At 34.7% G+C, this 25,453-nt stretch overlaps 1 protein-coding gene across 3 annotated transcripts in view; it reads right to left on the bottom strand.

Moving 5' to 3' along the window:
• LOC143232460 (arylsulfatase B-like) overlaps positions 1-16,848 on the bottom strand; it is a 28,800-nt gene extending 11,952 nt beyond the window's left edge. Inside the window, exons 1-7 of one of the 3 annotated variants that reach the window (XM_076467942.1) lie at positions 16,726-16,848; positions 15,037-15,294; positions 14,734-14,833; positions 8,813-8,972; positions 8,232-8,344; positions 7,999-8,112; positions 109-231 (exon numbers count right to left, since the gene is read on the bottom strand). In XM_076467942.1, coding sequence (XP_076324057.1) covers positions 109-231; positions 7,999-8,112; positions 8,232-8,344; positions 8,813-8,972; positions 14,734-14,833; positions 15,037-15,125 — 699 coding nt within the window. In that variant the 5' untranslated portion in view covers positions 15,126-15,294; positions 16,726-16,848. Of the gene's footprint in view, positions 1-108; positions 232-7,998; positions 8,113-8,231; positions 8,345-8,812; positions 8,973-12,776; positions 12,971-14,733; positions 14,834-15,036; positions 15,295-16,725 lie in introns of those variants that run through there. The other 2 variants (XM_076467943.1, XM_076467944.1) reach the window with 2 other exon arrangements.
• Between the last annotated feature and the right edge of the window lie 8,605 nt (positions 16,849-25,453).

Raw genomic sequence — 25,453 nt, 5'->3', positions numbered from 1 at the left:
TACGTCTTTTCATCTGATTACATAAATATGTGAACTTGTTTTTTTGCTTGTAAAGATTGAGGCATGTACATATATTACAGAATATTTTTAATTAAAATATTTACTCACCTTAGTGTTCTGGTTTTGCTCTATTATTTTTGTAGCCTTTTCAGTGAAAATGCTGGTGGCATACTTGCCTAAAGCATCTGTCACAGTAGTAAGGTTGTCATGGAAATCTAATCCCCAGCCGCCCTGAAGAACAATAACCATATTTTACAAAAGTACCGTAAAGTTGTGTTATATGTATAACGTTATAGATGTGTAATGCTAGCATGAAATTACATAATTGGACAATATTGCCTCACCTTAGATAAATTTTTAGTTCATACCATATTCAGCAATCGAAGCTTGTGTTCTTTCCTTCATATTTTCACAAATGAAAATTGAAAATGTAATGGTAGAGGCTTCATTGAAAATTTCAAATTCTGGTTGAGAAATGTTTTTTCGTTACCTTAATAGCAGTAGATTAATTCCAGCATTTTAAGGTAGATTTCTTACCGGGAAATGAGAATGATCTTGAGTTTTTATGTGCCATTCAACTGTGAAAATGTAAAGAAAGTAACATGAACCTTTATCATTAATTCGTTTAATCTATCGCTGCTTATAGATGCGTTACCACATGACAAGGTGCCTTACAGCCAGAGACGATGGCTCGCATGTTCGTTACCTGTAATCTGTGTTCCTTTTCTTATTTTGTACTACAACTTTGCAGTGTTGTTTAGAGTTTAGGAATTGTTTATTGCAGCCGAGGAAGTAAACAAAACTTTGTTATTTCAAGTGGCAAAGATGTTATAAGTTTCTTTCGTAATTACACCGGCAGTAATTTACAAATCACTGGTGTTATTTCATTAACCAATTATAGACCCAGTTTATCTGTTTAGAAAATTCTCGATGGATTTGATAAAATCTTGAACTTTCCTATATGCTTTTTATAGCTTATTGTAATACTAATAATGTTTAGAAGGCTCGTTTGTCTTTAACACACCATTTTCTTTCTTCATAGATTTGAAGATATAAAAACACTTGTCAGATTATAGTAAAATATTTCGTTTTGAAGCTGTTAGAAAAGACAGTAAGAATTGTTTTGTTTGTTACTCTTGTTTTTGTGCACCTATTTTGTTTACATAATTTTATTAATAAAGATATAGGTAAAACTATTGTACCATGTAACAAGAAAAATTAGAATAATTATTTAAATATTCGTCTCTCGAAAAGCACATAACAGTTATTAGAAATTCGTGAGTTGCAATCAAACTATTAGAGGTCGGATAAAATTATTTGAACCAGTTGTTAACCCTTTTAACCTGAGTTAATTATGTGATATAAAAGGAGGAGGCAGGTAATTGTTCGATATCTGGTGACACCATAATTCCATAGAATGGCGCCAGAGAGCGAATGGTTGCAAACTGTTGTACTAGCAGGCTTATAATTTCAAAATGTAAGAGATTTGGGCAGTAAGGTCAACTGTGATGCACAAGCAAATATTTGTTGTGTGGTTCACTAATAAACTACTGGAAAGAGATGATAGTTGTCATGTTATACAAATATAATACTTTAGTTATTAACATTATATTAGTTATTGTATTATCCTTTAGGACCCCCAGTGGCACAGCTGTATGTCTGCGGGTTTCGATACTCGTTGTAGACAGAACAAAGATAACTCATTGTGTAGCTTTGTAACTTAATCACAAACAATTTATCATAGCTGTTTTTTTAGTTTCATTTCCGTAACAATAATAAACACTCTTTGGATGCGTAAAATTAATATTTCATACATTACAGATTGATTAATTTGTATAACACACTTCATAAATATTCATATATTAATTGAATTGCAATATACATAGTCATCTTTGGAGAATCCGTAAATACATAATAACTCTTTGACTTCAAGTGCTATATCTACATGAGATTTTATTATTTAAAATAATAGAAGTCTTAAAAGTATTTACATTTTTGTTTAATTTATTACATAAAATTTTGAAGAGAAAATTTATGAATTGATTTTTTGGTATCCAATTAAAAAAAAAGTTGTACCGATGTTTTTATGTCCATAGTTTTTATGGCAAGGATCGAATTATCTATCTTTTCCGTATCGAATGATTTGAGCATCTCATTACAGTCTGTAAATGTCAAACCTCTGAAATAACTTTACAGGCCATTTGTAATCTTTATATTCATGAAGATTTTTTAAGAATGACTTGTGTTTTGTAAGACTCATAAAATAGCCGCATGAAAACCAAATATCTCCATGGCCTGTCATCGCCATTTGGTTAAGGCACTCGACTCGTAATCTGAATCCTTGTCACACTAAACATGCTCACCCTTTCAGCTGTAGGGACGTTATAATGTTATGGTCAATTACACTATTCGTTGGTAAAAGAGTAGCCCAAGAGTTGGTGGTGATGACTAGCTGCCTTCCCTCTAGCTTTACACTGCAAAATTAGGGATGGCTAGCTTTGCGCGAAATTCAAAACAACCAAACCAAATATCTCCGTGTGACCTTGAACGGCGATGAGCCACAAAGATGTTCACATGGTTTAGTTACAAGAGTATCCAAGTCAACGCTTCCAGTGGTCAGCAGTAATTTCAGTGTTGATAAGCGTAACATCTGTATTAATGGTAGAAGAATCTGTTATTATATATAATACGTATATATATATATATTTGTTTTGTTTGTTTTGGAATTTCGCACAAAGCTACTCGAGGGCTATCTGTGCTAGCCGTCCCTAATTTACCAGTGTAAGACTAGAGGGAAGGCAGCTAGTCATCACCACCCACCGCCAACTTTTGGGCTGCTCTTTTACCAACGAATAGTGGGATTGATCGTCACATTATACGCCCCCACGGCTGGGAGGGCGAGCATGTTTAGCGCGACGCGGGCACGAACCCGCGACCCTCGGATTACGAGTCGCACGCCTTACGCGCTTGGCCATGCCAGGCCTATATATATATATATAATAACGTATCCTCCATGCTTGATGTTGTTCCAGAATCTGAAGAAGTTGAATTTGCCTACACAGAAATTATCACAGACGTCAAGATGACGAATTACATGACTGATGATCCGTGAGAAAACACTGAGAATCAATACATTTTTTCTTTATTGTGTTAAACTTGTGTTCCTAGTTAAAAATTTAGTATGTAAGGCCTTGCATTTGTCCTCTTATGACCTTCATTTAATTAAATCCACATTTCATCTACATAAAACACTGAGCTCTAAAGACGTATTTTGCTGTGTTATAAGATAAAATTGTAAATCGCACAGATAACTGATTGCATAAGTATAGTACAGTGGTGTTTTGTTTTTCATGTCTTGGTTTGCAAATACAGGTAGGTTATCATTTATCAATATCACCTTCGTTCACCTATATGCCGAACGGTTGTTAAAGAGTACGTCTTTTATCTTTGATAGCATTGTTAATGTACACGTTTATTAAGTACTGAAGATGATTGTTGAAGAACTTACCTTTCTCTTACTTTTTTGCAACTTTGTTCATTCAGATATTTTTCATTTTCCCATGTGCCAAAATTTTATATATTTGAGCTGGGTTTTTTATAGTAGGTGTCTCTGTATTGTTGGCGATCGTTTCGAACAATAAACGGACAACACACAATCAATTTGTGTTCAAAAATATACATTAAAACAAGTCAAAAGTATGTGCAAAAATTCTTTACATTATTAGACATCACAGTTGTATCCCAAACTCTAAATAATTCTCTTTTCTTTTCAAAAATCCATACAGGCTGGTTCAGTTACTTTAGAATCCAAATGGTAAGACAAATTATTTATTCTCTACTTTTTATCATAATATTTCAGCGTAAAATAACGTAGATTCCAATTTTAAATGTATGGTATGATTTCTTTATTTAAAAAAAAAACATTATAGTTAATAATTGACTTTGTATTCTAGTGTTTCGTACTTCAAAGTGAATATTCTACAGAAAACCGTAGACATTGGTATAAAAACAAGTTCAAGAAATCAATTGAACACAAATATATGACACCCTACAGGTATCAGAGAAATTGTGATATCCTATTGGATGACAAAACATAAGATGGTAAGTGTTGACACTAAAATCCCCTCGGTGGGCTGAGCAGATAGCCCTTTGTGTTGACACTAAATACGTACTTATCATTCATTAAATAAGTTAACATTGTATGATATTACATACTGAACCAAAATATTCCATCGTACAAGTTGTTTAAAATTATTGTTGGGCAGATTGTTTTGTTTTTGAATTTCGCGCAAAGATATATGAGAGTTATCTGTGCTAGCCATCCCTATTTTACAAGCAGTGTAAGACTAGAGGGAAAACAGCTAGTCATCACCACCCATCGCCAACTCTTGGGCTACTCTTTTACCAACTAATAGTGGGATTGGGTTAAACATTACAAAGTCCCCACGGCTGAAAGGACGAACATACTTTGTGAAACGGGTATTTGAACCCGTATATCTCAAATTACTAGTCTAGTCTATCCGTCTAGCCATGCCGGGCCTGTTAGATAGAAAGAGTGTGGTATTATCTGATATTTGTATTATCGTAAGATCACTATTTCCTTGTATTAATTGCAAATACTTCACTGTGATATGTATTATGGCTAACGTCACTTGAAGAACTTTTGTTTATACACATAGTGTAATAAAGAGACTGTGCCTTATACGTTTAGAAAAAACCGTTTGACAAGGCATGATATGGTGTTACTATATCTAGTTGGAGCACAATGATTTCCTATGTCGTTTAGTAACTAGAAGATAAAATCAAATGTAAGAATGAAAACAACAAAGCGAATCAGGGCTATGTAGGTCTTAATAAATTGAACATTATCTTACTGTATGATTATTTATGACGTACATTATACAACTTAGTCAGAGATTAATATATGAATCTTTAATTTCATACATTTAAAGGTTTTGTTTATTACTGTTATTGAATCGAAAATATAGACCTAATACTAACAATATTGCATAAGCTAATATCCTTTTAAGAACTTTGTAGTATAATCGTATAAGATGACGTAGTTTGATAATCAACAGCGCCTTCTGATATTTTAAGTAACCACAATATAAACATCTTCTGGCAAACCATCGTCCACCCCTTTATTCTCTCGTATCAACACATTTTGAGACTTTCAGTTATTATGCGTTATTGATGGAACTATGACGTCATGTGATATACAGTTACGTCAGAAAGTGTTCGTACACCTGCGTCCCGAGTGGTGTTTGCTCATAACTTAAAAAGTACGACGATTAGGCTAATAGACATATAGTATATTATAAATATTATACTAACACACATCTACATAAATCTTTATGTAAATTAAACGACAAATAAACTGTTTATCAACAAATAACCAAAAATTGGAGGAGCAGAAAGTGTTCGTACATTTCAGAACGTGTGAAAAAACTGATATTCCCGTAAAAATTTTGTTTAGTTTGGCAAATAAACTACATTATACCATTCCAGAACTAGACACTGGGTTCATAATTATTGGAATTTAGCCAGCAGAAAATGTACTTCGGGCAATTTAGCGCCGTCTCCGTCATTATCTGCTTGGTCATCATGGCGAACAGGAAACAACTGTCCAGTGATTTAAAAAAACCTAATTATTGTAAAATACAAGTCTCGTGTGTCTCTTTCCGGTACTGCTACACAACTTAATGTGCCGAAATCTACTGTTCAAAGCATAATTGCTAAGTTTAAGCTTACATGATCAACTGCTCACCTCCCTCGTTCCAGACGCCCCACCAAAATTCCAGAGAGACCCAAAAGGAAGGTTCTCAAAGAGGTTAGTAGAAATCCTCGTTTAACACGTAATGACATACAGAAACTGGTAAGGGAAACTGGGTTTGAAGTAAGCACTTCTGCAGTTACGAACACGTTACGCTCTTCTGGGTTCAAAGCATGCTGTCCTCGTAGAACTCCATATTTAAAACCTGTTCATTTAGAAGCACGATTGAGGTATGCAAGAAAGCATGTAGATAAACTCTTAACCTATTGGAAGAGTATTCTTTGGTCAGACGAGACTAAAATCGAGGTTTTCGGCCACAATGATGTTCGAAATATTTTCCGTAAGAAGAGGTAACGAAATCTTCCAAAGAACACCGTCCCTACAGTTAAACACGGAGTTGGCTCGATCATGCTATGGGGTTCCTTCCGCTCTTCTGGTGTAGGCAGCCTTCACCGCGTCAACGGAATCATGAAAAAAGAAGAGTACGTTGATATATAAGGCACTTATATCAAGAATGATGCTCGGAACTTGCGGCTTGGGCGTCGTTGGATCTTCCAGCACGACAATGACCGAAAGCACACATCGAAATATGTGTAATCCTGGTTGCAGAGGAACCATGTAAGCGTTCTGGAGTGGCCATCGCAGTCATCGGATCTCAACTCAATTGAAAACTTTTGACATGAGTGGAAGATTAGGGTTCATCAGCGTCATCCGAAAAACTTGCAAGAGTTGGAGGCCAAAGAAGAATGGAAGAAAATACCAGTCGAGTACTGTCAAACGATCATGGAGGGTTATGAGGAGAGATTGTGCCAAGCAATTCATCTCAAAGGCTACACAACTGACCATTAAAGTAGATGCACGAACACTTTCTGCCCCTCCTATGTTTGGTTATTTGTTTATAAACAGTTTATTTGTCGTTCAATTTACATAAAAAGTTATGTAGATGTGTGTTAGTATAATATTTATAATGTACCGTACTTTCAATATCCTAATCGTGATACTTTTTAAGTTATGAGGAAAAAATTACTCACGACGCAGGGGTAGGAACACTTTCTGTTGTAACTGTGTCTCCTCCGCCTCTCATGATATTCTCCTGAAATCAGTCAATTAACATAAGGCCGCATCACTTTGCTCAGGTTAATAAGTACTACATTCCCATTCTAATATGATATTTGAATAACATAAAAACCGTGATTTCTTATGATACAATGAAACAAACAAACAAACAAAAAAGTAGTCAAACACACTAATCTACAACGTGGTTTATATGTAATTTATGGGGCGGATGATGAAATTATTTGATTAGTTTAACTCTTGCGTAGATATCTTTTAAGAACATTATGGTTTCACAAATATGACGATAGACCAAACTCCATACAGTAACAAGTGTGTGACAATTCATGTATGGAAATACACTTAGTGACGATTTGTGAGAATACAGTGAGTTACCTGTAACATATTTATCGTTTATATTTATCATAATACCTACGCTTGTTTTTGTATGGTTTTCTTTTATGCCTGTAATGTATATTGTTGGATGTGTATTGCGCAATTCCCGCCTGTTCTCGGAATTTGTAGGTTTTTGAAAGTAAAAATAAACAAAGTACTAGGTGTGTATGTGATACAAATACTTTCGAAAAATTCCCGTGATTTGTATGAAAGCAACGGGCCTAGACAAGAGAATATTATTATTACTGAACAGTTACAGTTAGTACGCTAGGAAGATATTAATGTGATTAACTCCTCTTAATCGGAAAACTACAGAATTTGACCAGGAACGTTTAAGATTTCGAACATTACAAACAATAAACTTCAGTGAATTACTTAGGACGTTATTATTTCTGCGAGGACATTAAATATCTTTGCTGGAAGGAGTCAGCTTGTACCTGATAATAATTACTAAAATAGCTGTTGTTATAAATTATATTGTTCTATTGTTTGTATATTAAAATATATTTGTGTTAGTAAAAAGAAAACTGTGTGTATCAATCTTGTTGGCAAATACAATAAATTTGATATATATCAACAGTTAAATAACTTCTAGATTCAAATTTAAATTTTTCGGTTATTTGAAGTAGTAATATATTAACATACGTAACGTAATAATTTGGAGACGCGTCCGAAATTATTTATAACACATAACGTACCTAAAACTGTTTACAATGTACTCGATCAATAAAACTCAATTGCATGTATATTCAAAGCTGTACAAAACTGACACTTACGCCAGTGAGTGCTGTATGATCGTAATAGTCTTCACAACCTGTCCAGTAACCAAAATGAGAGTCAAAACCTCGAAACGTTGGTGTGTATTCTTTTCTGAAGAAACCAAGGTGCCACTGGAAAGATAAAATACCAAAGTGTGTTTGATAAATGTTGAGTTACAATGTGATGTAATGGAAATTTATATAACTAGAGATCTTAAAATATTATGTATTAGGAGGATGTAAATACTTACCTTTCCTATAGCATGTGTAGTGTATCCTAAGCATTGGAAGTGCTGGGGCATAGTGGTGAAATGAAGAGGTAATCCCCACGGTTCTCCAGCTACTATGACGTAATGTTGTAGGCCTTTTATATACACAAACATAAAAAACACGAAAAATATGTATTGTAAAAATGATTGCACGACAATCAGTTTTTGAATTCTCGAGAGTTTGAGATTAAAAGGAGCAAGGAGAATCTGATGATAAAGATAAGATTTCAGAAGTTTGGTAATTGTTTAAATAGAACAGACCTATCTCCTAAAATACAAATTGTAAAGGTTCCTTGTAGTTTTGCAAAGACTTTTCAGACCTAAGAAAGAATGAGAAACTGTGAAGACTGTAGCTGATGGTTTAGCAGAATTACAATTGACTGGAAACGAAACTTTTCCTAAAAAGAATAAATTTGCTTACTGTGGTTTATTCGGTTTATGTTAGGGAAATTATATGCGATTGCAGAAAAAAACAACAACTACAAGAGTGAATTTTATCTTCCTTCCTCTATAATCAGATACGAACTACTGTTCTTGGTCTGACTATTTGTAGTTATACTTACCTGTGTGAATTGGATACATCCCAGTCATCAGGGCACCTCTAGAAGGACTGCAAAGCGGCGAAACGTAATAGTTGTTCAACACTATGCCATCAGCAGCCAGTGCGTCAATATTAGGGGTAGGGACCTGTGGAGATCCGTGTAAACTGATATCATTCCAACCCTATGGAAAAAAAGAAATATCTTAATCTACGCACTTTGGGCTTTCGTGGATAAAACACGTGAAAATTCGAATATGTTTCAGAGTTTGGATTGCACCATTTTATTGTTATCCTGAGGTCTAACTTTTATGTTTGTGTGAATATATTGTTGTACGTAGTTTTGTGTCGTGAACTTGGACTTTATGGGCTAATTGTGGTAAGTCTGCGTGCATTATTATACAAATGCACATTTCTGTGTTCTGCGTATATTCATTTCATGATTAATGTAATTTTATTGTATTAGAATACAATGTAGTAAAATGTGTAGTAAAAAAAACTATTTTAGTGAATTATTACTTAAAGTACAAGTCAGTACAATAGATATCATTTCTAGAAAAATTCTTAAGCATGGCGTAATTATGTCGTTTCCTTTATTTAATGTGTGGTGTAAGATACGCCAGAGAAAGACTTTGCTTTTGAGCGTATGTTTTTCAAGTAGAAGAAGGCTAACTGAAAAACACAGATTCAGTAAAAGAAATCTAATCAGAATTAAGTATGTTTAGTTTTCTTTATCACCGCAAGAAATGAGAGGCTTCAGAGTAAAAGCCTTCTGTTATGACGTGTATCCTGTATTAATTTACGATATGCTTTAAATTATTTGTGAATTTGTTTGTTTTTCTGTGAACTGCTCCTAGAGTTTTGAACTAGTAGGACCATGTTGGTAGGCGGGCTCAGGACGGCCTGAGAGTTTCCTTATTTATGTGTTGTAGTCCTTCTATTAAGGATGGCTAAAACTTGTCAAGACGTGAGGAAGTCTAGAGCAGATGCTCAGGGTCTCAAACCCCGAATCTGGTATCAGTTCACGGAGAGGCCATGTTTAAAAATGTATTCATATCCCCACTCAGAACATTGACGTATTAAACTCACAACATGTGCTTATGTACCAGGGGCACGTGTCCTAACATACGATTTCTTAGGTTAGAACTCATTAAATATTGTTATATCACCCCCTACCAATGGGATTAAAACATACCAAAAATATCATTGAAGCATAACAACGAACTAGAAGGAAATTTTCGGGGTCACTGATCCCGAATCTGGCATCATATTTTATATTTCTAGCTTTTATCGGAACACCAAAATTGTCATTTTTGAAACCTTCTTCGTATCTCCAATCAGAAGCTAACAAGACAACTATTACAACAGACAGATGTTGTCCTAAATATGGTTTTATTCAAGTATGGACATCCATTTGGATAGCTATATAAGCAACTATATATAATGGAGGAGCTTGATTGGCATATTGCTGTCTCTATGAATTATTTATGGAGCAGTCTGAATCCTGGATTGTAGCAAATGTATTCTGTACTGGTTATTATTCTGCTTTACTTTTTGTACCTTCCTGCAGCCGAATCTATACGCGTTATTGTTTTGCTTTACTTTCTATGTATGTATTATAATTCTTATGGTGAAATCCAAGTGGGAATTCAGGCTTTACAAAGGTGAAAATGAAAGTTAATTTTAATGTTTTGTATCTTAACTTTGGGGCGGTGCCCCTTTTTAACAATCGCTTGTATATTTTAGCCCAAGTTGCAGAAGTAAGAACCCACACCTGCAAGGGATCATCTAATATATATATATATATAAAGCTGAGGTTGTGTCTATTTGTTAACCCCTGTAATAGTAGGCCTTTAAAGATATGCGTACGCATATTTAATGTCTGTCATCAAACTTTTGGTGTCAATGAAAACTTTTTAATCTAATCTCTTCCACAGAGGACAGACGAAGTTTTTGGTCTAATTTTAATTTAAGTGGAAATGACGATAGAAGAGCGTGTATATGTATATTATAGAGAGATGTGCGCTGCTGTTGTGATGTCCATCAAATGCTGTCATGTCTACTGACAAACAAGAGTAACATTATATTGAATAGACAAGTCGAATCCGCGAAATTATACACAAATAAAATGGAAGGGAAGAGAGGAATCAGGCATGATAAACATTTTTGACGTTGATTATGTTCCTCAGATTAAAATATGAAGAAAAAGAAAAAAAACAAGTATGACTGCCAATGACAAGCAGCAAAACGTATGGAACAAAAGCGACTTCACAAGAAAGAAAGACACGCCTTGACAGACAACGAAAATTAAAAGCAATTCATTGTCAAATCGAAACTGAGTAAGAGCTGAAGTTTCACAAACATTGACGTTATGCAAAGCGTCGTTCGAAAGAAATACGAAGAACACGAGACTTTAGTCGATGAGGAAACACAGAATGATATCATTGTACAATCAGGGCTTGAACTGAGAAAAACTTACTTCAGCCACGATCACAAAAGAGATTATACCTCTCACCCAACAATACAAACTGGAGCTATGGAATTTCCATTTAAGCGGCTCCAATTCTCCATCTGCCCAAGTTTCGCTATGAGTATTAAAAAGAGATACTGAAAACAGATGGTCTGAGTCTGAGAACACCAGTCAACCATATGTGGGATAATGCGGACTTTATAGTGTTGAAATTTTACTTTCTAATTCATCAGGACAGGCCCAAACATGTCGTTCATCCAGAAACATTGTAATGATGGTTAAGGGGTAGAGTGAATTATACAGTAAACCTATATTTCATTTGTTTTCTTTAATTATTATTATATTAAGTCATTTATTTCACATAAAATATCACCATTTGGCATGTGTTTTACGTAAAAAGCGAAATTTGTATCATTTCTGTCTAAAAGTAGCTAAACATCAGCCTTCTGTTTGGTTCAGATAACGTAGTTGCTTTGAGCCATAAAACTTCAAACCAATCAACTGTTCAGGTAACACCTGGTAAGGATAGCTTGTTTGTCTTCGTTACTCTTGCTTGTTACTCATACATACAAGTACATCATTACTTGATCTACTGTAAACCATACTGCTCCTTAGCTGAGTACACTGTGTTCTTATTTAAACCGTCAATTGTACAGGTTGTCATTAAACATTTACTAGTTTGTGAGTTTACTACAGCGACCGGAAGTTAACTTACTTTTGAACAGATGTTTTAAATATATATGTATATACTCATAGAAGTAAAAAGAAAAACAACACACACATACCAAGAACTATAAGAATAAAGTGTACTGAAATAAGGAGCAGTATGGTTTACAGTAGAACAAGTAATGATGTAATTGTATGTATGAGTTACAAGCAAGAGTAACGAAGACAAACAAGCCATCCTTACCACGTGTTACCTGAACAACTGATTGGTTTGGAGTTTTATGGCTCAAAGCAACTACGTTATCTGAACCAAACAGAAAGCTGTTCGTAAATCACGCTGAAAATTATAAAATTCTATCCTTTTCGAGAGATAGACTTTTTAATATGATGTCTAAAGAGCTTCAGGTTTCGGGATTTATCAGAGCATATAAAAACAGCTGGAATATAGTACATCAAGAACTGTGATTACACAAATAATTTTTTTTAGACTATATATATCTTAAAAACAGGTTACGTGCATTACACAACGATAGGGAATGTTAAGTTTCCCTTTACCTCGTGGAATTAGAGTGGAAAACCTTTGATTTCTGAAAAGAAACTGTACATATGGTATTACAAAATATTTCGTTAGAACTCTATTTTGATATATCCATTCACTGTGTTACGTATTACAAGTTCAAATAGTCTAAAACCGAGTTACATTGTAATTTAGATTTAGAATGTCGACATGTATCTTATGATGGTTGTCAACAAGACTGATAGACACAGTTTCTTTTTTAGTACGATAACACTTCAGTATATAATGAATAATACAATTTACAATAATGGTTATTACAAATAATGATCTACGTACAAAATGTTGACAAACAGTAACGAGTCTTTTTTCTTGTCTGGAAGTTCTCTGATGCCTTATCGAGTGTTTACGATGAACGATTTAATTTCGAGATGATATAGGTGTAATCCACTTAACAGGGAGCTAGCTAGCCCTGTATTATTCTTGCTTTACCAGTCACACATTGAGTTTTCTACCACTGAAGTTATTTGATGTCTTTGTGAAAATTCTAATGCTCGATTAAATGCCTACTGACGTCATGTGGTTTCTAATGTTCGAAATCTGTAAATGTTCCTGGTTATATATCTGAACTTTCCCAATTAATAAGCTTTAATTACAGTTATAGCTTCCACGGTTTATAGTACACGAACAATAATAAACCAGTAATATATACTGTCTCTTGGCATGTTACGTTAGTTACATTTATAGGCGTCAAAAGAGAGTTTCTAGAAATTTCTGCCTTCACAACAATATACAGGGTGGCCCGTAAGTCCCTACCCAACCATATATCTTAGAAGTCCAGTGTATCTGTGTGGTATCCCTCATTCTCGCTGCATAATATTATGCGACGCCATGTTCTGTGAGACATTTTCCTCAACATAGCAGGAGTTATTGTTCCAAATGCCGCGGTAACAGCTGTCTTCAACTCATCATTAGTATTATAACGTTGTTTAGACACAATGTGCATGGGTAGGGACTTACTGGCCACCCTGTAGAGTATACACTAGTGTTTATGTACACTTATACTGTTGATTCTTTCGCTCGATGATCTATAATTTCGGTGAATAGGCGGTAATTTCGCAATAGAGATTTAACAGTTTAAATAACGTACATTTCTAAACATAAATTTAAATTAATCAAACATCGATATTAAAATAGACATAGGATGTAAATCTGTCAGAATTGAGAAGTCAATTGAAAGAAATTTAATCCCATGTATTGTTTATTTTTGCGAAAACAATTAATATTAAAGCAGTCCTAAGGTGATGGTTTGTTTACTATGAATAACCATAATACTAGTCGGAAACAACAAAATTCGTTTGATGAAATAACAGTGACTTGAACATATAGCATATACTATGTCTAAAAATAAACCAATAAGATAAATATCAACCTTAAAATAGATTATTTTATCCCAATAACATAATGAAAAGACTGATATAATACTACTGGTTTGGTTTTTGAATTTCGCACAGAGCTACACGAGGGCTATCTGCGCTAGCCGTCCCTAATTTAGCAGAGTAAGACAAAGATAAGGCAGTTAGTCATCACTACCCACCGCCAACTCTTGGGCTACTCTTCTGCCAACGAATAGTGGGATTGACCGCACATTAAATGCCCTCACGGCTGAAAGGGCGAGCATGTTTGGTACGACGGGGTATATATATAGGAATAGTAAAAGCGATACTCACAAGTCAGGTAAGCGGGAGTTATCTTGTAAGACAGTCAACAATGTCTAGGCGCTAACCTCTTTGATGTCATCAGGAAGGTAATAGACGAAAAAGGTGCTGTTTTGGAAATTTTTTAATTGTTATACCTAAATGATCGCTATCGTACCTAAATTAATGTTTCTTTGGTTTGAAAATCAAAACAAACATTCATTATTTTAGAAAAGCCTCGTTGCTACTTGAAGAATGCTTCCTGGAAACTTGGAAAAAATCGTATATAGTGAACTTCATCACAGTTCGCTATGGCCCGACATGGCCAAGCGTGTTAAGGCGAGCGACTCGTTGGCGGTGGGTGGTGATGACTAGCTGCCTTCCCTCTAGTCTTACACTGCTAAATTAGGGACACATAGCCCTCGAGTAGCTTTGTGCGAAATTCAAACAAACAAACAGTTCACTATTCTGTAAAACAAAAATAGAAAAATATTCAAGAGATACGTAACGTTTTTGTTTCTTGCCACAGTTGTTTTAATAACTACTGTTCCATTGTTACAATCACAAGTACAAGGATATTTAATACATAGTTCACTCACCAGGTCGTCCACTATTATAAGAATAATATGCGGGCGAGAATGGAACAAACAAGGGGTACAGGATGAAATAACGAGCAACCAGACCAGCCAACCAGAGTTCCTACGCAGGAATAACAAATGGAATAAAACCTTGTGTGATTACGAATATATTATTCAAAGTTTTGTCAAGTACAAAAAACAACAGGAAAATACTCGTTTTAATCAAACTTCTTTTTTTTTCCAGGATAAACTAAAGGTTATTTAAAATAAAGTGTTACATTATATTAACAATATCGAACAATTAGTTTAAAATATTTGTTCTACCTTTTTAACTTAGGCCCGGCATGGTCAGGTGTGTTAAGGCGTTTGACTCGAAATCTGAGGATCACGGGTTTGAATTCCCGTCGCACCATATATGCTCGTTCTTTCAGTGGTGGGGGCGTTATAATGTCACGGCCAATCCCGCTATTCGTTGGTAAAGAGTAGCCCAAGAGTTGGCGGTGGGTAGTGATGACTAGCTGCCTTCCCTCTAGTCTTACACTGCTAAATTAGGGACGGTTAGCGTAGATAGCCCTCGTGTAGCTTTGAGTGAAATTTAAAACAAACAATTTATACTGATCTTTTATTTATGTCTAATATCATTTAAATAAATTTAAACATATAATTTACTTTCTTTTATTACATAAATATTTCCGAATAATTTTAAATTGTTCTTTTTTCGTTATTTTTCTGTCCTTTATTGTTAGTTTGTACATTTTTATGAGCAATTTAAAAGATGACTTATGAATTTATAAATCGTAACTCTCACAAATTTAAAGAGTACACTGTCTCTTCCACATAAAAATCAGCTACGAAACCAATGTTTTTTCACTAAGAGTGAGTAATGTTATAATAAAAATAAATTGCGCAAAATTACTCTAGAGCTATGTGTGCTAGCCGTTCCTTGTTTTGAAGTGATAGACTATGGGAAAAGAAGCTAGTCATTACCGTCAACCACCAGCTCTTTGGGCTACTCTCTTACAACGAATTACAAGATTGACAGTAACGCTATAATGTCCCCACGACTGAAAGGACAAAGATGTTCGATGACAGGTTTAGAACCCACGAATCGTAGATTGCAGCTTGAGTTCCTAAACTACAAGGCCACACCACGCCACTATATTAATTAATTGAACTCGGTGTTATCCAGAACGTCACCAACTTAAAGTCCGAAGATTCGATTTTGATACAGAATAATCTTATTTGAGGAATTAACTTAGTTACCGCGAAAGCAGCACAACACGTTTGAACTCATATTTTACAATTCCTATGTAATACAGCCGTAGGTCTGCGGACTTACAACGTTAAAAACCGAGTAGGCAAAGTAAAGCTAGCTCATTGTATAGCTTTGTGTTTAATTCCATGCAAACAAATAGATTGTACTTCACGATTGAATAATGTTATTAGAGAAATTAGAACATAAAAGCAAGTTTTTAAATTAATATTATTTTCAAAAAATATTGGCTGTTTTGTTTGTTTGAAATTAAGAACAAAGTTACACCGTGAGTTGTTTGTGTTCTGCCTACCACGGGAGACGTGGACAGTTTTAAATGAAAAACACTGTATCGAACTCTAAAAGTCTGAAACAAACTTTAAAAAACTTGGCAGCACTGCAATATGCAACGTATTATAAAAACACATGCTCTCGTACATACGTCACTGATCGTTAACATCAGGTTTTGAACACATATTGTTAGTTAAAATAAATAAAATTATATTTTGTAAAACTTTGTTGTGATGTAAAGCATTGCTCAGATATACTTGTTATCGTTATGAGTATTTCCTATACAAAATTCATAACAATTATCATAACTTTCATAATACGTAAGTTGATAAAATTATTTACATGTACATGAACTTTCTGGGATCAAGGGACATATATGTATTTATATATATTAAAGAGAGCGCTATGATTTTTAACTACAATTCACACAATAACTTATGAATATATTCATATATACAGTAAATACTTACGTAGCCATTTTATTTTCTGCTAATGTTTTAAGAGCTACATATACATATATATATAAAACTGACTACAGAAAAACATCGTCTTACACGTGGGCTTGTAGGTCCAATGAAAATCATATCAGTGAACATGACCCTAATTGTGTGACTCTTAGAGCGCCCTCTTTATAAAGAAACACAAACACTTGTTGAAACGTTCGCTCAAATCAGCAAGCTGTTTAGTTTACTATACATTACAGAGGTTAATGCTTGACATGAGCTAAATAACGGGAAACACAGTTCAGCAGCGTCGCACTGTACTGTATTTTTATGTATTAATAATTTAACGTGTAGTTTGCAATAAAGAATCTAGTAATTCAGCTTAAATCAAACGTACAACTTAGAAAAGTCAACTAGGCTACATTAAACTCATATATATTAATCGAACTTAACATGTTTCTATAAAAATATTTACGGGGGTGAAATTCTCGACAAAAAAAGGACCATTACTCATACGTGCAACTTAAATATATTTTACTAAAAATAAAAGAAGAAAATACATGTAATAATTGTTTGGGCGGTTTAAAGAAAGAAATATATAATAAACCAGCAATTTCGTATCCAATTTCGGAAAACTACCAAATAAGTATAGGTTGACACAGTTATACTGGATGACATGAGAAGATCCACCTCCACTCCCCATACTATTTAATATGGGGGAGTTACAGAGTAAAACTGTGTTATTCAACTATATACTTTTCCTCATTTCTTGACCAATCATATCTCGAAGTATAAATTATCAGATGACAATCCACAAATTTACTTTACGTGTATTAATTATTATTGTATCTGATTCTACGAATGATTTTTTCCTTTTTTCCTGAAACCGTGTTCAGGCTACTTGACCAATCGTGGATCGAAGGTGACAAGATATAGTTTTGAGTATTTTAAACGATGACACTTTGGTAGGTAGTTTTGCTGTGTCACTGGCAATTAGATTTGAACTAGCTGTTCACACGCACCGCTTCTTGATATAATACCCAACAAATATTTTGCGCACCTGAATATTTTCTGTTCATGTTTGCTCTATTATTATAACCATAAAATACCCTCATTTTGTGTGTAGTCTTCAGTTACTTTAAAACCAATAAACCATTCTGTGACCTCAATGTTCAGCTCTTACTTCTCATATTTTTAATTATAGTAAGGTATGCAATATTTCGTCTCGATGAAGCTATGCCTTAATGTCATTCACTGTATATATATAAAAAAAGATGGTACTTATTTTATTGTGGTACTGCCATGTTAGCTTGATACGTTGAGTTCACTTTGGCATGTTTTTAACTCTCCAGATGTTTAACTCACCATGGTAAATGTAATATTTAAACACTGTACATTCTTTAGCAAAAGGTTTGCAATATTTTTTAGAAGGTTTAAATATTATATTTCTGGTAGGATGGTAATAAGTCGCTAACAACTTTACAGACATACATACAGATATGTTCTACCTAGTGTAATGACGTATTTTCATTCGTCACATGTTAGGAATTGCTGAGAGAGCTTTAACAGCTGGTTTTATCTTTCTATGTGTGCTTTGGGAGAAACTTGTGAGCAATGCACTTGTGTCATTTTTGTAGTGAATTATCTTATTCACATTTTCAAGGTGAGTACTTAAACACCAACAGACAATTGCATATTTTGACTTTCTTTAGTTTTCTTGCTACGTCCTGTGTATAACTGGTAACTGGTCATGAAATGGCTTGTTTCTTTCTCACTACCCTAATTATACTTTCCATTACTTTCCTGATATTGTTCAACACGATTGATACCTTTCTTTTTATCCCCAAAATACCAAGCGTTTTGTGTTTTATAATAGTAAAGTAGCAGAACAATGCATCCGGAATTTCTATGATGTAATCGTCCTGAAGGGGTCAATTTTGGGCGACTACCACACTTCACGTGAATTTCAACAAGGTCAGGAGTGGCTAGTAGCAAGAGGGCGACATACTGTAGAATTAACACAGCGTTTCTGACTTTAAAACAAGATGATGAAAGTAGAAAGATATACTCCCTCTGTCCAAGTCCGAGAAAAAGAAAATGTATTGGTCCATTTCTGGAATAAGTACAAAATTTATAAATCAAAATTGTCTCGCTGAAGTTAAAGAATCAAAACAGAAAGAGCAGGCTTTCAAAAATCAATGAACATTGGTCGTCATTTCTACTACTATTGTATCAAAGAAATACCAGTTCCAGGCTTGTAAACTTATCCACCAGTGTGATCAAATCTGGAAAAGTAAAGCTAATTTACACAGTATTATGAAATGCAGCATAGTATATATTTCCGACATCAGCAGAAAAATAACCAACATTTGGCAAAAACTAGTAACAAAATATGACATTCCAGTTAATACCAAATTTATTCAAAAACCAGGCACAAAACTAAGGTCTATACTATGTAAAACCTACACTGACAAACACCACACCAACATTATTTATAAAATACAATGTGATAACTGCCACGACTTCTATATTGGAGAAACAAGTAGAAAAATGGAAACCAGATTCAAAGAACACAAAAAGTCACCTTCACACGTTTTCGAACACTGCAAATCAAATAAACACAACATAACCATAGAAAACACCCAAATAATAAATAAAGAAACAAACATGAACAAACGCAAAATTAAAGAAGCCTTACTTATACAACAACTCAAGCCCAAAATAAACTAATACAAAGGAACATCTTTATACCTATATTAATATATTATTCAACATCTAAGCACGCCCTCTACATTCCTACACTCAGTTACACAACCCCTTCAAACATGTGGTCAGCTATCGGTCAGTTACCTCTTTCTTTCCTTGTGAATCTGACGATGACCGAAGAAGGTCGAAACTTTATTCGCTCCTCTACATAAAAATGTTCTCAACCCAAATCAGCCGTTTTTACATATATATTTTTCTCTACAAGTGGGTTTTCTCTCTCTCTCGGGGTTTGAGTATGATATGTACATACCTTGGAGGGTCAAGTTCTTTTTAACCTTCTCATCCTTCCTGTACTTTTGTTGTCGTGCAACGCTTGATGGTAGTAGTTACTGCATTTTTTGGTCAGAGTGAGCTGGATTTACTCCGATACTTTTCAGGGCAATGTCCATGTATTGATATACATGTATAGATATTGTTTTACCCTATCAGGAAGATGTCTAGTTTGTTGGTGGCACTTTTTTTTACATTATATTTTTATATGTATGTATATATTATTATTATTAATGTTTAAATATATATATTCATCAGGGAGACTAACTTCATCATGTATGAGGTACCTGTATAGTTCGCATAGTAATTCGTTTTTCATCCAATTTTTATCGAAGTACCTTATTGTACTATGTAGGAGTCTATCTGGTATGGTTGCTATGTTAGAATATTTATGTTGAAATTGGATGATGTTGCTCTAGGAACTCTATATGCAGTTGTGAGGAGTGTGTTTTGGATTGTTTGTAGTTTGGTTTCAATTATTTTGTCACTTACAGTTATCCATGCTGGAGCTGCATAGTCTATTACTAGTCTAATGTATGTTTTGTAAATTTTAGTATATTGTCTGTAGATGCTCCATTATTCTTGCCATTTAGACTCCTAGCATAATTGGTTCTTCGCTAGATTTTATTTTTAATTTCGTTTACATGGTTAATCCATGTCAATTTTGAATCATAGGTCAGACCTAAAAATTTTGCCAATGTGGCAGTCTGAAGTAGTGTTCCGTTCATATATATTTCAGGCTGTAGTTTTTGTATTTTGTCAATTTTGTAAAGACGACCAGTTGTGTTTTTGCTGTATTTATTTGTATTCTATATTTTTGACAGTATTCACTTATTATATTTAGTTGTGGTTGTATGTTGGTGGCTGCTATTGTTGGTGTTGCGGCACTTTTCCAGACTGCCACATCATCAGCGAACTGTGAAGAGAATCCATGAATAGGATCCTTCAGTGGCATATTGTTTAGAAACATGATGAAGAGTATAGGGCTAACTACCCCTCCCTGAGGGACGCCAGCTTCTGGAGTAAAGTACTCAGAAAAGGTACCCTCTACATTTACTCTACGTTTTCTGTTTTCAAAGAAATTAGACAACCAGCGAATAATTCCACGTGGTAGTCCCATTTCATACATACAGAACCGAAACCATTGTGCCATACAGTGTCGAATGCTTTCTCGATATCGAGGAAGCAAGTGACAGTGCATTCTTTTTTATTGAAGCTATTTATTATAGTTTCGGTTAATCTAATGAAATGATCTGTTGTTTGTCTGAATTTCCTAAATACACTTTGTTCTTATGGTAATTTTGATGTTATCTCCAAGAATGTGGAGAGTCTGTTACTGATTGTTCTTTCAAGAATTTTATCTATACAGCTGGTCGGGCTGATTGGTCGGTAGCTGTTAGGTTTATTTGCTGGCTTTCCTTCTTTATGGAACATTAATATATCAGCAAGCTTCTACGAAACTGGTATGTATCCTGAGGATAGAGGTAGATTAAAAAGTACTTTTAGGTGGTCAAACAGTTTCGAAGTGCCTTTTTTTAGAAGGATGGCTTGTATTTCATCTTCACCCGGAGATTTGTTTTTGTGTTTTTTATTGCTTCAAGAAGTTCATGTATGGATATTTCTTTCGTTAGTATCGTGTCTTTGTAGTTTGTGATGTATCTTGTATTTGTCTCAGATATAATCGTTTGGAAAATTGGTTCAAATTGTTTTTTATTCTTTAGTATATAGTTTGTAACTTTATGATAGAAATATGTATTAATGTCTGGATCAGAATGAGTTTTAAATGTATTTTGTTTTTGGGCTTTGAAAGCTTCGGCTTTTTCTTTATTTGTGTGTGCTCTTGTGTTTAAGTTCTGGATATTTCTTTGCGGCTGAATTGTCATTGGTGAGTCGTTTAAGATGTGTCCAGAATTTTTCCGGGTCAGTTATATCGTTTAGTTTTGAGCAGAAATTATCCCATTTATCTTGTTTTTGTTGTTTTATTTGTTCTCTGATGTGATTTCTTGCATTTTTATTTGCATTTTAGTTTCCCTGTCTCTTGTTATTGTAAATTGTCTTCTTAATTGTCTTCGTTTTTTGATCAGGGTAATGATTTGGGTATTTGGTTTCCATGTGTTATTTGTTGTTTTGGTATTGTTTTCTTGGCCGCTTTTTGAAGGCACTCCGTTATTGTTTGACAGAAGTTATCCAATTCGGTATGGGTTTTTACTTCTTTTATTAAGTTATTAGGTTCTTAAGATTGTTTAATTCCTGTTTATAGTTTTGCCAATTTGTTTTACTATAATTAAATTTTTCGTTTCTGTAGGTTGTATTTTTATGGGGGGCGAGATCGAAGACACAATATATTGGTAAATGGTCGCTATCAACATCTTTTCCCATCTGGAATTTTATTAGTTTTAGGCTCATGTTATATGTACAAAGACACAAGTCATGTATGTCACTGGTGTTAGTGGCATGCGCTGTGTGTGTAGTAATGGTATCATTTAGTAGGGCTATATTGTTGTCATCTATAAACTGTAAAATAATTCTTCCACCGTTGTTTGTGTATCTGCATCCAAAGTTGACATTTTTACTGTTTAGATCTCTCATAATTGTTGTGTTATGGTTGTTGGAAAATATATTGTTGAGTAATGTTATGTTTAGTTGCTTATGTGGTGAGCAGTATATTCCTGCTACTGTTACTTTTGCATTGTTTGTTTGCAGGATATCCACAGTAACATGTTCGTTGTTACTGCTCAGACTGATTTCTGTAACTGATAAATGTTTTATATAACATCATAATGCCTCTATTTTCATCATTTTTGTTTATTCTATCTTTCCTTATTGATGTGTAATTTGGTATCTTAAATATATTGTTTTTGTAAATTAAAATTTCGCGTACTATTATAATGTAGGGGTTAGTTTCTTGTATAAGATCTTCGATCTCGTGTTTCTTGGAAGCTATCGCACCTTGGATGTTGATATATACCAGTGTAAACATTATGTTGTTAGCATGTATCCGGTAAGTGTTGTTATTATATGTGGTGTAATGTGTTTTTCCAGGATATTAAACATTATATCAATACAGTTGGTTGTTTGGTTTGGTTTTGTGTATTCTGTTATAAATTCTGTGATTATGTTTTTGATTAGGCTTGTTTTATCAGGTATGTTAGTATATGTTTCTGGGAGTGTGGTGTTGTTTTCTCGTGATTGGCCCGGCATGGCCAAGCGTGTGAAGGCGTGCGACTCGTAATCTGAGGGTCGCGGGTTCGCATCCCCGTCGCGCCAAACATGCTCCCCCTTTCAGCCGTGGGGGCGTTATAATGTGACAGTCAATCCCACTATTCGTTGGTAAGAGAGTAGCCTTAGAGTTTACGGTGGGTGATGATGACTAGCTGCCTTTCTTCTAGTCTTACACTACTAAATTAGGGACGGCTAGCACAGATAGCCCTCGAGTAGCTTTGTGCGAAATTCAAAAAACAAACAATTCTCGTGATTTCTGTGTTTGTGTTAAGGTGTTGTTTTCTAGCGTAATGTTATTTTGTTCTTGCTGTTTTTGTGGTTTGTGTCCTTTTAACATTTGTAAATACGTGGTTTTAGTTGTTTTGTTTAATTCTATTGTTGTGTCTGTTTTCTGTTGCGTACTTGCATTTGGTTGTTCCTGTTCTGACGTTGCTGTTCTTATTTGATACCTACGTTGTTTTATTTGTTTGTATTTGTCACATCAATTACAATTTGCTGTGTGGGTTTGTCCGCAGTTACAACATTTAGGTGTTTCTTTTTCCTTTGGGAGATATGGTGTTCTCCGCCACAGTCGCAGCATCTCGGTGTTGCTAGGCATGCAGCAGAAACATGTCCATATCTTTGACAATTATAGCAGTGGGTTGCTACAATTGCCGGAGTTTTTAATTGTTCCACTTGGTATCTCTGATACCAAAGCATTATTCAATTCTTTATAAGGTTTAGTATGTTATAGCTATCATCAATGACAATTCGTATCAGTTTTGTGGGTACTTGTGTTTTTTTTAGAAATTATCCGTTGTATGTTCTGTTCATCTAATGCTTGGGTGATGGTGTCATGTCATACAGTGGAGCGCCGTTAAGCCTTTGGTATTTGGGGGGTCAACCTGCTTAACCGCGGCTTAAACGTTTGTGACTGAAAAGCCAAAGTCGCCAACAGCTCCGCCGAAGAGCCTCATCCGGGCCATTGCGTGATCATTATAATATTAATGTATGCCTAACTCTCTACTAACTTTAGCGCGAGTTTCGCTGTTTAGTATTCTTTCTATGACATTCAGCTTTTGCTGAACGTCATACGATGCATGTTTACGTTTGGTACTCATAGGGTAGGAATTTGTCAATATGATATGCTCACTATTAATTCAGAAACTGAAGTGATTTCTATTGGGTTTGTGGTCAATATTTATACAATTCTATAAATATATCGGATTATAGAATTAAAAATAATACTTTAATTATTGATAACTTTTTTTCACGCATTTGCTTTAATGTATGGAGAGGTGTGATTTGGTAACAATGGCGGCCTCCATAAAGCTGACATAGAGAGCGGATAAGGTAGATTAACGGTCGATTTCTATTGTAATATATTTTATTTATTTCCCAAATTAAAGCAAATCCTTTTTAAATATCCCCTTGAAGTTATAAAGCCAGGATTAAATTAGTAAGCCGCGTTTTTACACGCTCTTAAATTAGCAGTGAGCCGCGATAATCCTCGCTCACATTTGTCATGTCAGTGTCAACGACAAGGATAGTGTGAGAAACTTTAAAAAGCCAGGTAGTAGATTTAATTCCTTAAAAAAATTTGGGACAAGACTTGCTTCAGCGGCTTAAGTGATTTCGCGGTTTACTGGTCCGCGGCCTTAATGGCGCTCCACTGTAGTTTGATGTACCCCTCTTACAAATATGGCTTTAGGCTGCGGCTTACTACCTGGCAGGTGGATTTTGATTTTAACAGGTTTGAATGCATCTGCCGGCCATTCTTTCAATAGCCTGTTTCGGCCAGCAGCGTCTTGCCCTCGAACAAGGACACCGCTTCTGGGCAGACGCTTGTGGTTTGCAGCGTTTGACCTTTGTCGCAAGTAGGGGTTGATTGTAGTGACCTGGTATGCCTTCTATTATTATTGTATATTGTGGAGGCTTGGTTTTTTGCAAAATATTACTACTCACTGTTTTTTTCTTTCTGTCATGCATTATGTTTTTTCTTTTGGATGTAACTGTAGTGAAGCCTTTTTACTCATCTGAGTCTGGCTCACTGTCTGTAGGGTTTAGAACGGTAAATCAGTTTGGATTTATAGCCGATAAAGGCACTAGAAATGCAATTTTCGCTCTAAACATGCTCATGGAAAGATCACTGGAAGTACAAAAGGATTTATACCTATGTTTTATCGATTATTCTAAAGCCTTTGACAAAGTGAGACATGGTGACCTATTCGACATGTTGTCAGACCTGAACATCGATGCTAAAGATCTAAGAATCCTTAGAAACCTTTACTGGCAGCAAATGGCAGCTATCAAAATTGAAAATGAATTGAGTGAATATAGACCAATTGAAAGAGGGGTGAGGCAAGGATGTGTATTTTCACCAGATCTTTTTAACTTATACAGCGAAATAATCCTACGAAGCATCAATGAACATCAGGGAGTCAAAGTAGGCGGATGCAATATCAACAACTTGCGCTACGCTGATGACACAGTCCTTATTGCAGACTCCAAACGAAAT

The sequence above is a fragment of the Tachypleus tridentatus genome, chromosome 11 (assembly GCF_004210375.1).
Source record: "Tachypleus tridentatus isolate NWPU-2018 chromosome 11, ASM421037v1, whole genome shotgun sequence".
Classification (NCBI taxonomy): Eukaryota; Metazoa; Arthropoda; class Merostomata; order Xiphosura; family Limulidae; genus Tachypleus; species Tachypleus tridentatus.
The sequence above is the reverse complement of the archived record's forward strand: the minus strand, read 5'-3'. Positions and strand labels throughout refer to the sequence as shown.